We start from the raw sequence: 14178 nt of genomic DNA, 5'->3' as shown, positions 1-14178 counted from the left end.
AAAAAAAAAAAGAAAAAGAAAAAAAAAAAAGAACTGGTTATTTAACCAACAGCCATTTTCCCTCATCTTTCTTCCTGAGAGAGCCCTCATTTTACTCAGGTATCAGGCAGGCAGCAAAGTGCTCAGAAAAGGCAAATCCAGCGCATCAGCTGAAACACTATTGGTCTAAACCCATCAAGGCAATTCCATTCCCATTTTCCCGTGACTGGTTTGCTGGTAGGCAAGTAAGCCAATTCTAGTAAATGGAGCATCAGAGTATGTTGGCTGGGGAGCTTCTCAGGGATGGTTTTGCAAATCAAAAGAGCAATGCATGAAAGGGAATGACCCTTCCTTTCTGTCTTGAGATACTATCTTATGAGGCAGCCATCTTATAACTATGAGAAGCCAAGAGAACTGCAGAGAAACCAAAAAGAGCCCTGATAACCCACTGAATGACCAACCCTGAGACCAACCTTCTGATTTCTTTTTATGAAAAAAACTTAGACCAATTGGCTAAGACATTTTTAATCAGGTTGTCTTTTTAACTTGTGGGCAAAAGCATTCTAATTGATATCCTGGGTGAAGTTCTGAAATCAGAGATCTGTCTGAAACTGAGTAGCCTTAGGCAAGTAAATTTTTTCATCTACAAAATGGGATTAAAAGTCATTACTTTAGACAGGACAAGGTGGCTCACGCCTGTAATCCCGGCACTTTGGGAGACCAAGGCGGGCAGATCACAGGATCAACAGACCATCCTGGCCGATATAGTGAAACCCCGTCTCTACTAAAAATGCAAAAATTAGCTGGGTGTGCTGGTGTGCACCTGTAGTCCCAGCTACTCAGAAGGCTGAGGCAGGAGAATCTCTTGAACCCAAGAGGAGAAGGTTGTAGTGAGCCAAGATGGTGCCACTGCACTCCAGCCTGGAGCCAGGGCCAGACACTGTCTCAAAAAAAGAAAAAACAAAGTCATTACTTCACAGAGCTGCTATAAGCATTAAATAAGATAACCAACATAAAGTACTTACCAAAGTGTCTGTCATATAGTAAGAGCTCAATGTTAGCTATTATAACTACATAAAGGTCCTTTATAAACTATAAGGAACTAATACAAGCAAGGTAATTAAATATATTTATTATCTTTTATGGTTTTTTGTTTTTGGTTTTGGTTTTGTTTTGAGACGGGATTTTGCTTTGTTGCCCAAGCTGGAATGCAGTGGTATCATCTCAGCTCACTGCGACCTCTGCCTCCCAGGTTCAAGTGACTCTCCTACCTAGGCCTCCTGAGTGGCTGGGATCACAGGCCTACACCACCACACCCGGTAGATTTTTGCATTTTTAGTAGAGATGAGATTTCACCATGTTGGCCAGGCTGGTCTCGAACTCCTGACCACAGGTGATCCACCTGCCCCGGCCTCCTAAAGTGCTAGGATTACAGGCATGAGCCACCACACCCGATCGTATTATTTTTTATTTGTTAAGTTCTGGTTTAGAAGGTGCACTTTGGGAGGCCAAGGTGGGTGGATTACTTGAGGTCAGGAGTTCGAGACCAGCCTGGCTAACATGGCAAACCCTCAACTCTACTAAAAATACAAAAATTAGCTGGAGATGGTGGCAGGCGCCTATAATCCCAGCTACTCAGGATTCTCCTGTTGAAGCAGGAGAATCACTTGAACCTGGGAAGCGGAGGTTGCAGTGAGCTGAGATCACATCCACTGCAATCCAACTTGGGCAACAGAGCAAGACTCTGTCTCAAAAAAAAAAAAAAAAAAAAAAAGAAAAAAAAAAAAAAAATCTTTAAAAAAAAAAAAAAAAAAAAATCACAGAACCTATTTCCTTCTCTGAAGAATTAAAAAAAAAAAAGGGGGGGGGAACTAAATTGAAAACATATATATCTTAATTCTGTCCTTGTGGAGTTTATAATTCAGCTGAGGCAAAGATGACCAGCACTACTATCAAAGGTAAGAACTATCAAATAAAAGACATTCTACTTCTTCGTGTCAAAGGTAGAAGAGACCAATATGATCAGAGAAATATTCACATAGGGGGATCCAAGATGGCCGATTAGGAGCAGCTCAGGATTGCAGTTCCCAGTGAGAGCGTGGAGGGTGAGTGGACATCGCATTTGCAGATGGATTTTTATTGCCCACAGACCAAGAGATTCCCAAGTGGAGGAGCCCCACGGGTTGCCAGTGTGGCTGTTTTGGCTGGAGCGGCAGGTCTCCGCACAAAATACAAAGGTCTGGGCACCTTTTAGCTGGCAATTGGAGCACCTGGGAGACAGAGTCGCCCATTCAACTGATAAAAAGGGGACTGAAACAGGGAGCCAGGCCAGGAGATTCCCAGGCAAAAAAGCACCATGAATCCACGCCTGTTTCAGCCGGGGTAGTGGGTCGCCACGTGGGAAATCACAAAGATCCCAGTGACTTTTCAACAGGTGACTGGAATGCCTGGGAGACACAGTCACCCATTTAACTGATAAAAAGGAGACTGAAACAGGGAGCCAGGACAGAAGATTCCCAGGAAAAAAAGCACCACAAGCCCCCAGAGCGACTGTTTCGGCTGGCTCAGTGGGTCTCTGCACAAAATCTCACACAAATCTGGGTGTCTATTTCAACTGGTGACTGGAACGCCTGGGAGACAGAGTCGCCCATTCAACTGAAGAAAAAGGGGACTGAAACAGGGAGCCAGGCCAGGAAATTCCCCGGCAAAAAAGCGCCACGAGTCTCCAGCAGCTGTTTCAGCCGGCGCAGCAGGTCTATGCACAAGAAATCACACAAATCCGGGCGCTGTTTCAACTGGTGACTGGGATGCCTGGGAGACAGAGACGCCCATTCAACTGAAAAAAAAAAGGGGGATCTGAGACAGGGAGCAAGGTAACCAGGCTCAGCCGTTCCCATTCCCACAAAAAACAGTAATCTGAAATGCTCTGGATTGAGAGTTTAACAGCAAGCACAGCTGAACCCGGAACGGTCCAGCTCTATAGGGGAGGGGCGTCTGCCATTAGTGAGGCAGTCCGCCACTACTAAGGTAGTCCGTCATTGACGAGGCAGTCCACCATTACAGAGAGTCTGCTATTACAGAGGTGGGCCACCATTATGGAGGCAGTTCTAACTATAACACTATAAACTGGACTGCAGAGAATTTCACAGGGCAGCTGGGCGGATTCCACAGCAGCTCAGCAAAGCCTCACGATTATCTGAATTGATGCAGAGAAGGCATTTGACAAAATTCAACAGCACTTTATGCTAAAAACCCTCAACAAACTAGGTATTGGTGGAATGTATCTCAAAATAATAAAAGCTATTTATGACAAATCAACAGCCAATATCATACTGAATGGGCAAAAACTGGAAGCATTCCCTTTGAAATCTGGCACTAGGCCAGGATGCCCTCTCTCACCATTCCCATTCAATATAGTATTGGAAGTTCTAGCCAGAGCAATCAGGCAAGAAAAAGAAATAAAGGGTATTCAATAAGGAAAAGAAGAAGTCAAATTGTCGCTATTTGCAGATGACATGATTGTATATTTAGAAGACCCCATTGTCTGAGCCTAAAATCTCCTGAAACTGATAAGCAAGTTCAGCAAAGTTCAAGATACAAAATCAATGTCTAAAAATCACAAGCATTCCTATACACCAATAGCAGACTTAAAGAGAGCCAAATCAAGAACGAACTGCCTTTCACAATTGCTACAAAAAGAATAAAATACCTAGGAATACAATTAACAAAGAATGTAAAGCACCGCTTCAAGGAGAACTAAAAACCACTGCTCAACGAAATAAGAGAAGCCACAAACAGATGGAGAAACATTCCATGCTCATGGCTAGGAAGAATCAACATTGTGAAAATGGCCATACAGCCCAAAGTAATTTACAGATTCAATGCTATCCCCATCAAACTACCAATGATCTTCTTCACAGAACTGGAAAAAAACACCTTATACTTCATATGGAACCAAAGGAGAGCCCGCATAGTCAAGTCAATTCTAAGCAAAAAGAACAAAGCTGGAGGCATCACACTATCTGACTTCAAATTATATTACAAGGCTACAGTAATCAAAACAGCATGGTACTGGTACCAAAATAGAGATATAGACCAATGGAACAGAACAGAGGCCTCGGAGGCAACGCCACATATCTACAACCATCTGATCTTTGAAAACCTGACGAAAACAAGCAATGGCGAAAGGATTCCCTGTTTAATAAATGGTGTTGGGAAAACTGGCTAGCCATGTGCCAAAAGCAGAAACTGGACCCCTTCCTGACACCTTACACTAAAATTAACTCCAGATGGATTAAAGACTTAAACATAAGACCTAACATCATAAAAACCCTAGAAGAAAATCTAGGCAAAACCATTCAGGACATAGGCATAGGCAAGGACTTCATGACCAAAACACCAAAAGCATTGGCAACAAAAGTCAAAATAGACAAATGGGACCTAATCAAACTCCACAGCTTCTGCATGGCAAAAGAAACAGTCATTAGGGTGAATCGGCAACCAACAGAATGGGAAAAAATGTTGGCAGTCTACCCATCTGACAAAGGGCTGATATCCAGAATCTACAAAGAACTAAAACAGATCTACAAGAAAAAAACACACAAGCCCATTCAAAAGTGGGTGAAGGATACAAACAGGCACTTTACAAAAGAAGACATATATGAGGCCAACAAACATATGAAAAAATGCTCATCATCACTGGTCATTAGAGAAATGCAAATCAAAACTACATTGAGATACCATCTCATGCCAGTTCGAATGGCAATCATTAAAAAATTGGAGACAACAGATGCTGGAGAAGATGTGGAGAAATAGGAAAACTTTTTGTTTTCTTGAAACAGGAACACTTTTACACTGTTGGTGGGAGTGTAAATTAGTTCAACCATTGTGGAAGACAGTGTGGCAATTCCTCAAGGACCTAGAAATGGAAATTCCATTTGACTCAGCAATCCCAATACTGGGTATATATCCAAAGGATTATAAATCATTCTATTATAAGGACACATGCACACTAATGTTTACTGCAGCACTGTTTACAATAGCAAAGACTTGGAACCAACCCAAATGTCCATCGACGATAGACTGGACAGGGAAAATGTGGCATATATACACCATGGAATGCTATGCAGCCATAAAAAACGATGAGTTCGTGTCCTTTGTAGGGAAATGGATGAACCTGGAAACCATCATTCTCAGCAAACTGACAGAAGAAGAGAAAATCAAACACCGCATGTTCTTACTCATAGGCGGGTGTTGAACAATGAGAACACTTGGACACAGGGAGGGGAGCATCACACACTGGGGTCTGTTGGAGGGAAACGGGAGGGACAGCGAGGGATGGGGAGTTGGGGAGGGATAACATGGGAAGAAATGCCAGATATAAGTGATGAGGAGGCAGCAAACCACACTGCCATGTGTGTACCTATGCAACAATCTTGCATGTTCTTCACATGTACCCCAAAACCTAAAATGCAATAAATAAATAAATAATAAAAGAAATAGAAAAAGAAATATTCACATAGCAGATGGTCACATAGGAGATTTCACCAGGGACTGGAGAACAGGTAGATCAGCAAAAGAGAGAGAAAATAAACACTGAAAAATTCATTGAGTATATGGGGAATGAAAGTCATCTAATCTAAAGCATGTTATCTTCTTGAGAAAGTATGCTTTTCCCAGTCTGTTTTTCCTTCTAGGTGGAAAGAATTTGTTTCATTTATTTTCAGGCCTCTCTAAGCACTTTTACTCAGTATACCTCAGGGCACACTGTAAAGAAAGAATTTTAGCTTCCAGGTGCCAGTCATTTATTTTGATCTTACTCTATTCATAACTCAGATGGGTACCAGAAGTACTATTAAATGGGTCACCTTACAGGCCCCTATACATGTGGGCCTCTCTAAAGCTAGGCTTTAATTCTGGCTTCTTAATATTCTAAACTTCTTACTATCTCATTCACCTCCCTATCCACATATTTGCTACCGTTCTCCCTTCTTGGTATTTTAGGGCTAGGTCTGAGCCCAATCCATTTTTAAATCTCTACAGCACCTAACATATTGACTGGGTTATAGCAAGTGGTCAGTAAGCATTTATTGAATGAACTAAAGATATATAAACAGACCAAACTATCTCCTTCAGAACTTTCATTTATACATTTATGTTTATCAACATTTTAAAAAACAGGTCACTCTATTTCTTTACTCTTTTATCACTTTTTTCCTTTCTAAGAGACAAGGTCTTGCTCTGTCACTCAGGCTGTAGTGGACTGGTATCAACATGGCTCACCACAGCCTTTAAATCCTGGGCTCCAGCAATCTTCCTGCTTCAGCCTCCCTAAGTAGCTGGGACTATGGGTATGTATACTGCACTGGGCTAATTTTTAAATTTTTTGTAGAGACAGAGTCTGGTTTTGTTGCTCAGACTAATATCAAACTCCTGGCTTCAGGTGATCCTCCCTCCTCCGTCTCCCAAAGTGCTGGGATTATAGGCATGAGCTACCATGCCTGGCCTCATCTATTTTTTATTTCTAAATAATGCCACCATTCATTGGAAAAGGTGAAAAAAAAAACATAAGTGATAATTAGAATAAGTAGGCCAGGTGCACTAGCTCACGCTTGTAATCCTAGGACTTTGGGAGGCCAAGGTAGAAGGATTACTGGAGCCTAGGAGTTCAAGACCAGCCTGGACAACATAGTGAGACCCTGTCTCTAAAGTTAAAAAAAAAATTAGAATAGGTGACTTCAAAGGCTTTTGAAGCACTATGTGGTTAAGGAGTTCTTTGTCCACAATCACCCAATAAAGATAGCCTTATGTAAATATTCTAAGTGAACCAAATAACTACAAATCTTATTTTAATGCCTGAAGAATGTTCCAACATTACTTCCTTCTGTGGAGACATGCTGGGTCTCCACAGAACTCCAGTTACTTATATAGGTGTTTAACGCCACTGCAACCCCACAAATGACTGAGAGCTTCTTGAAGACACTCAATAAATATATGTCAAATTGAGCTGAATGGGACTATAAAAAGGAATGGCAAAATGGAACACCAGACACCAAAAAAGTTTCCTAGAGCAAGACTGCCCTGGTATTTTCAGTTTTAATATATTTTCTTTTCTCTTCTTTTTTTTTGAGATAGAGTTTCACTCTTGTGTCCAGGCTGGAGTGTAGTGGCACAATCTCGGCTCACTGCAACCTCCACCTCTTGGGTTCAAGTGATTCTCCTGACTCAGCCTCCCAAGTAGCTGGGACTACAGGCGTCTGCCACCACGTCCAGCTAATTTTTCTATTTTTAGTAGAGATGAGGTTTCACCATGTTGGTCAGTTTTGATATATTTTCTAAGTAGCTGATTCAACCCATAGTTTTTCTACTTTTAGTAACAACATTTTTAAAGACAAACTATACACAGTTGAAGTGGTCTCATCATATAAACTCATTTAAACATGTAGAACACACATTTATATTAATATAATTTATATTAATTTAAACATGTAGAAAACACATTTATATATTTATATTAATGAACAGTGTTAATAAGTTGATAGTACTGAATAAAACTAGAGATAATCAAAGGAGAAAATGATTGTGATTTCCCATCTTACATAGCTCTGCCTCCTGCCCTGCCTATAATCTCTATGATGATGGATCTGATTCTTTACAAAAATGCAAAATAGACACAGGAGTGATTAACACTATATAGCAGTGGCCAGATGCAGTGGCTCACACCTATAATCCCAGCACTTTGGGAGGCCAAGGCAGGTGGATCACTTGAGGTCAGGAGCTCAAGTCCAGCCTGACCAACATGGTAAAACCCCATCTCTACTAAAAAAAAATACAAAAATTAGCTGGGTGTGGTGGTGTGTACTTGTAATACCAGTTGTTACTCAAGAAGCTGAGGCAAGAGAATTGCTTGAACCCGGGAGGCAGAGGTTGCAGTGAGCTGAGATTGTACCACTGCAATCTAGTCCGGATGACAGAACGAGATTCCGTCTCAAAAAAAGCGAAACAAAAATTAGCCAGGCATGGTGGTGCATGCCTGTAGTCCCAGCTACTCAGGAGTCTGAGGCCGGAAATTGCTTGAACCCAGGAGGCAGAGGTTGCAGTGAACTGGGATCGCACCACTGCACTCCAGCCTGGCAACAGAACAGGGCTCCATCTCAAAAAATAAAAACAAAACAAAACAAAAAACCCACTATATATGAGAAAGAGGAAATCTAATTAATTCATTTCTATACTTGTAACAGCTACCATAGGAGTTGGTGCATAGTCAGCACACAGCAGGCACGTAGTATCTGCTAAGTGGATAGATGGACATATTAATAAGTAATCTGAAATGTGATACTCAGCTTAGGAATCAGATTCTTAAGAGTTTGGTTAAGTTGAATCAGGTTTCTAAATTAGAGGCAAAATTCAGGGCCATACTATCCTCAAACTATAAGGACAGAACAAATGTCAGCATTGTACATTTACCACATTATGGGACTCAGTGAGTAAATGGGCAAAAAAGTCATTACTTCCATATGGAGTCCCTATCAGTAGGGTACTTGGTTAAATTTTTCAGCAGCTCCACCAATGCAAGATGAATCCCTTCTTTGGTTGAAACATTAGTACAGCATAAGAGTTCATGAAGAGCCTCTCGAATATCTCTGGATGAATCCTTTAAAAAAAATTAATAATAACAGTAGTTACTGTTGGTTAGCAGACTCAGCCTCTATCTACCGTCCCCTTCTCCCTAGCCACCTGCCCATCTAGGGTGGCCATGTAAAAAAAAAAATATGTGGAAGTTCTTTAGCTAAAATTCCTGAAATATCTTTCATTTTACTGATAAATTAAGGACTAGAGGCAGTAGCTTTGTCCCCTTTGTTCTTTAACCTCCCTTCTCCAACGTATCTGGAACTCAAACATGATGCTAAAGCTAAAAGAGCCTTTTTGCAACTAGGAAAAAGGACAGGCTAAGAAGAAAGGCTAAGAGAGAAACCGGGTATGGCCAGTTAGTGGAACACTCAAAACACACACACACTTAAGTTTGCCATCATATTTAGGCACTGTCTGTGGGATCCCAAAACAATTACAACAGTAACATCAAAGATCACTGATCAAAGATCACCATAACAGATGTGATAATAAAAGTTTGAAATATTGCAAGAATTACCAAAATGTGACACAGACATAAGGTGAGCACATGCTATTGGAAAAATGGCACCAACAGACTCGCTCAGTGCCACAATCTCTCAATTTATTAAAAACAAACAATCACACAAACCACAATATCTGCAAAGCCCAATAAAGAGAGGTATACCTGTATGTGTTCAATGGAGGAGTGAGGGAAAGAGTCAATCTAGCTGATGTGAATTTCAAGAAGACTTCAAGAATGAGAAACATTAAATGAGAAGCAAATTGAAATGTCACTCCTATTTATAAAATTCTGCAATAGTTTTCCATAATGTTAGAATAAAATCCAAACATCTTAAAATGGCCTACAAGGCTCTCTACCTGTCCCCAGTGCCTCTCTCAGACTTCATCTTATGCCACATTTCTACTTTCTCACTATGGTTCAATCCTACTGGCTTTCTCTTTATTCTGCAAACACAACAAAGCTCACTTGTGCCTTAGAGTCTTCCCACTAGCTGTTGCCTCTACCTGAAGTTCTTCTCCCAGTCTTCACATAGCTAACTTCTCTTTATCTTTCAAGATTCAACTTGAACATCATCTCCTCAGAAAGGTTTTACTAACCACTCAAATTGTAGTGAAATTCCTCATTCCTCCATCATACTGTTTATCTTCTGTGTAACATTTATCATCATCTGAAATCACTTTGTTTGTTGACTCCATCTCTTTAAGAATGTAAGTTTCATGAAAGCAGGGATCCTGTTTTGATAACACTGTATTTCTAACACACAGATACTGCTTGTTGAATAAAAATGTGAATTTTTCTAGGCAGGGTAGGATCTTGGCATAGCAACAACAACAACAACAAAAAGCAAATTCTAGCTGGAAGGGTCAGCAAGGTAAGGTTCAAAGCAATGAAGTACAGTGGCACAGAAAATGTAAGGGAGCAGTGCACAGCAGGGTAGAAGAACAGTCTACTGTAAGTTTATATGAGTCTGATCTCCCAAACAGAATTAAAAGGAAAGGATTCTTTGTGAGTTATGTACCTTATGCCAACAAATAAGCATACCTGTGAACAATTCTGTACATCAAAACATAGCTTGGAACATAGCTGAGCTACAGAGCAAACATTTTCTGAGCACCTAATTGTGCCAGACACTGCTGCAAGACATTGATAATAAAAAAAAATAAAGAGTCGGCCTGGCATGATGGCTCACACCGTAATCCCAGCACTTTGGGAAGCCAAGGTGGATGGATCACTTGAGGTCAGGGGTTCAAAACCAGCCTGGCCAACATGGTAAAACCCCATCTCTACTAAAAAAATATATACAAAAATTAGCCAGGCACTGTGGTGTGTGCCTGTAATCCCAGCACTTTGGGAGGCCAAGGTGGATGGATCACTTGAGGTCAGGAGTTCAAAACCAGCTAGGCCAACATGGCAAAACCCCATCTCTACTAAAAAAAAATACACAAAAATTAGTCAGGGACTGTGGTGTGTGCCTATAATCCCAGCTACTTGGGAGGCTGAGGCAGAAGAATTGGCTGAAACCAAGGGATAGAGGTTGCAGTAAGTTAAGATTGCACCACTGCACTCCAGCCTGGGCAACAGTGCGAGACTCTGCCTCAAAAAAAGATCAGAAAAGAAAAAGAAAAGTAAAGACCCCTTGCGAAGCTTACAGTCTTCCAAAAGAGAGAATTACTGAAAAATGCTAGGGCAGTATACGCAGGGTGCTATGGGAATAGAGAAGTGGCATTTAGCCCTCCTAGGACTGGAAGGAGCAGTTAGGGAAAGCTTCCTGGATGTGTTGCCTAATGTAGGCTGTGGGAATAAGTTGAATACCCCTAGGTCAAAGTGGCAGCTTTGCAAGCCACTTACAAAAAGGGGGAAAATTACATTGAAGGCAAAATTGTGAGGAAATGCAGTATGTGTAGGAAAGTGACTTCAGCATGAAGTTCAAGGTGAGGAATGGTTGAAAAGAAAGCTAAAAAGGAAAGGAGTGGCTGGACTATGTATGAGACCACCCATGAAGAACCACATATAAAATGTAAACTTATTTTCAGGAAAAAATACACAAAAAAATTATAAAGATTTATAATTCAGGAAAAATCTTAGTAAAAGTGCTAAGCAGCTGAGAGAATGGTAGGGACCTTCAAAACCAAAGCACCAGCTGTTCTTTAATGTACGCAGTAGAAATCCACTATAAGGGCTCTAATAACTAAGCACCTATTTACTATCCCTTTCACATCTGAACCCCGTCGTCCTCAAAAAAGGAAACCAGAGGCCAAACTCCAATTATGAATACTATGAAGAACTTTTGTAGTTGCAAATAAAATCTAGACATTTTAGAAAAATAATTGAAGAACCACGTAGAGCTGTACGGCCTGGGAAGCAACTCTGTTTACATTCTCGTGCAGCCACTAACTGCCTCAGACAACTCACTTTTTTCCTCTATAAAATTCCCAGGCTAGATGAATCAATCCCCAAGAGCACTTGCTGCTGTAACAGCCTATAATTCACTACAAGAATAAAATCAAATTAAAGGTTGAATAGAACTCTTCATTATTTAGCCCCTACCTTATCTGTAGCCACTTCCTCCACTCTCCCATTTCTTCAACTCTATGCTATCATTATAATAAACCCTTAATTCCTTAAGGCATCCTATCCTTTCTTAATCACAGAAAGACCAAGCTTATTCAAATTTCTTGTTTCACAGTCAATTTCTTCCATCTTAGGGAAGAGGTATAGAAAGCAGAACTGTGCTGCTTGATAACTGTTCTGTCACCAATGCCTAGCACAATACCTGATTTTTAACAGCTGGGGGCAGGTATGAAGAAATGAGTAACAAACTAGAAATACTCACCTCTAGCACAGCCAAGACAGTGTCAAGCTGATCTTCTCGGAGGGTGATATTGTTAGAGATTTTTCTCATGGTATGTATGGACTGCAGACGTACTTCTTCAATTTCATCATTGAACATGTCAACCAGGAAATCAAGGCACTTCTCAGCAAAAGAGGGTGAAGACTGGGCCAACATGCAGAGGGCCTCCACAGCAGCGATACGAACCTCTAGAAAAAAGAGAACAATAAAGCTGCACATCAGGCTAGGCACAGGGGCTCACGCCTGTAATCCTAACACTTTGGGAAGCCAAGGTGGGCAGATCACTTGAGCCGGGCTGGGCAATGTGGTAAAACTCCGTTTCTACCAAAAATTTTTAAAAATTAGCTGGGTGTGGTAGCATGAACCTGTTGTCTCAGCTGCTTGGGAGGCTGAGGTGGGGGATCACTTGAGCCTGGGAGGCAGAAATTACAGTGAGCCAAGTTCGTGCCACTGCACTCCAGCCTGGGTGATGGAGTGAGACCATATCTCAAAACAAAACAAAAACAAAACACAAAAAATCAAATTAGCCAAGTGTGGTGGTACACGCCTATAGTCCCATCTACTTGGGAGGCTGAAGCAAGAAGATCACTTGTGCCCAGGAGTTCAAAGCTGCAGTGAGGCATGATCATGCCACTACATTCCATCCTGGGTGACAGAGTGAGAGAGACCCTGTCTCATTAAAACAAAACAAAACTGCACATCAGCCAGGTGCAGTGGCATACACCAAAGTCCCACCTACTCAGGAGGCTGAGGTGGGAGGATCATTTGAGCCCAGGAATTCAAGGCCAGTCTAAGCAACACACTGAAGCCCCATATTATATATATGTGGTGTGTGTATATATACACACACATATATATTAACTCAAATTAAGAGCCATGGGAAAAGTACAAGATGGATTCCTTCTCCTTGAGGCTATCTTCTATTCTCTACTCCTCTCAGTCTATAAACTCTCCCTGGGAGATCTCTATGCTCACAGTTTCACATAACACCCACCTTCACATTGATCTAAGAACATGGACTTTATTGTCACAAGGACTATGGTTTAAATCTGACTTTACATATGTGTGATCAAGTCTGTCTACATTAACTAAACTTCTTGAAAACTAAGTTGTCTTACAGTATTCCAACCACAGTAAAGTACTTTTTAAAAAGTCAATTAGTAAATAACAGTATCATTATTATTCAGATTAAAGTAGATAAAAACTTTAATTAAAAATAAATAAATAATATATCACAGACTCCCCATGGGTACAGAGCAGAGAAAAGGGATCTACTATACTATATTCTAAAAAAGACTGATTCTCAGCATCCGCACATGTATAACTGGGTCCAGACTTAACTACTTATTAGCTTTGTACTTAGTACTAAAGATACAAAGATGAACAAAAGTAAGATTGCCCCTCAGGCTTACAAACAAGAACAGTTAACTGTATTACAGAGTGATGACTGTTACCATGGAAAAGCACAGGTAATGTAAGAAAATGCACATGAAGAAATATAGCCCAATCAATGGGATCAGAGGTGGCTTTCTGTAGCATATGATTCCTAAAAATAGTATCTAAAAGAGCTGCTAAGCCAAAAGAAAGAAAAAGGCCTTTCTAGAAGAAGAGCTGCATGCACAAAGTCCCAAAAAGAAGGGAGAAGATGGATAAATTAGAAGACTAGAAGTATGTGAGGCACTACACTAAATAGCCAGTGAAATAAGGTTCCATTTCATTCCCAGCAATGTGGCCCTAAAACCCAAATTTACCCAGAATTTTATCAATGTGATAAAATTAGAAAGCTGTCATAGCTGATAACTGGTTATGGCCTACTCATTTTTCAAACTTAATTTGATTACATCTTAATAACATTTGTAACACAAAGGATAAATCATTAAGGAGATAGATATCCTATTCTAGATGATGTGATTATTTCATATTCCATGCCTCTATCAAAACATCTCATGTACCCCTTAAATATATATGTCTAGTATGTACCAACAAAAATTAAAAATATGTAATCCCAGCACTTTGGGAGGCCGAGGCGGGTGGATCACGAGGTTAAGAGATCAAGACCATCCTGGTCAACATGGTGAAACCCCGTCTCTACTAAAAAACTACAAAAAATTAGCTGGGCATGGTGGCACGTGCCTGTAATCCCAGCTACTCAGGAGGCTGAGGCAGGAGAATTGTCTGAACCCAGGAGGCGGAGGTTGCGGTGAGCCGAGATCGC

General features: G+C 40.8%; 1 protein-coding gene across 1 annotated transcript in view; it reads right to left on the bottom strand.

Annotated features, from left to right (window-relative positions):
• INTS4 (integrator complex subunit 4) overlaps positions 1–14178 on the bottom strand; it is a 127479-nt gene that overhangs the window by 48907 nt on the left and 64394 nt on the right. Inside the window, exons 11-12 of the mRNA XM_037734977.1 lie at positions 11946–12151; positions 8490–8632 (exon numbers count right to left, since the gene is read on the bottom strand). Coding sequence (XP_037590905.1) covers positions 8490–8632; positions 11946–12151 — 349 coding nt within the window. The remainder of the gene's footprint in view (positions 1–8489; positions 8633–11945; positions 12152–14178) is intronic.

This window comes from Cebus imitator, unplaced genomic scaffold (assembly GCF_001604975.1).
Source record: "Cebus imitator isolate Cc_AM_T3 unplaced genomic scaffold, Cebus_imitator-1.0 Scaffold698, whole genome shotgun sequence".
In the NCBI taxonomy this organism is placed as follows: Eukaryota; Metazoa; Chordata; class Mammalia; order Primates; family Cebidae; genus Cebus; species Cebus imitator.
Note: the sequence above shows the minus strand (reverse complement) of the source record. Positions and strands in the feature narration are given on the sequence as shown.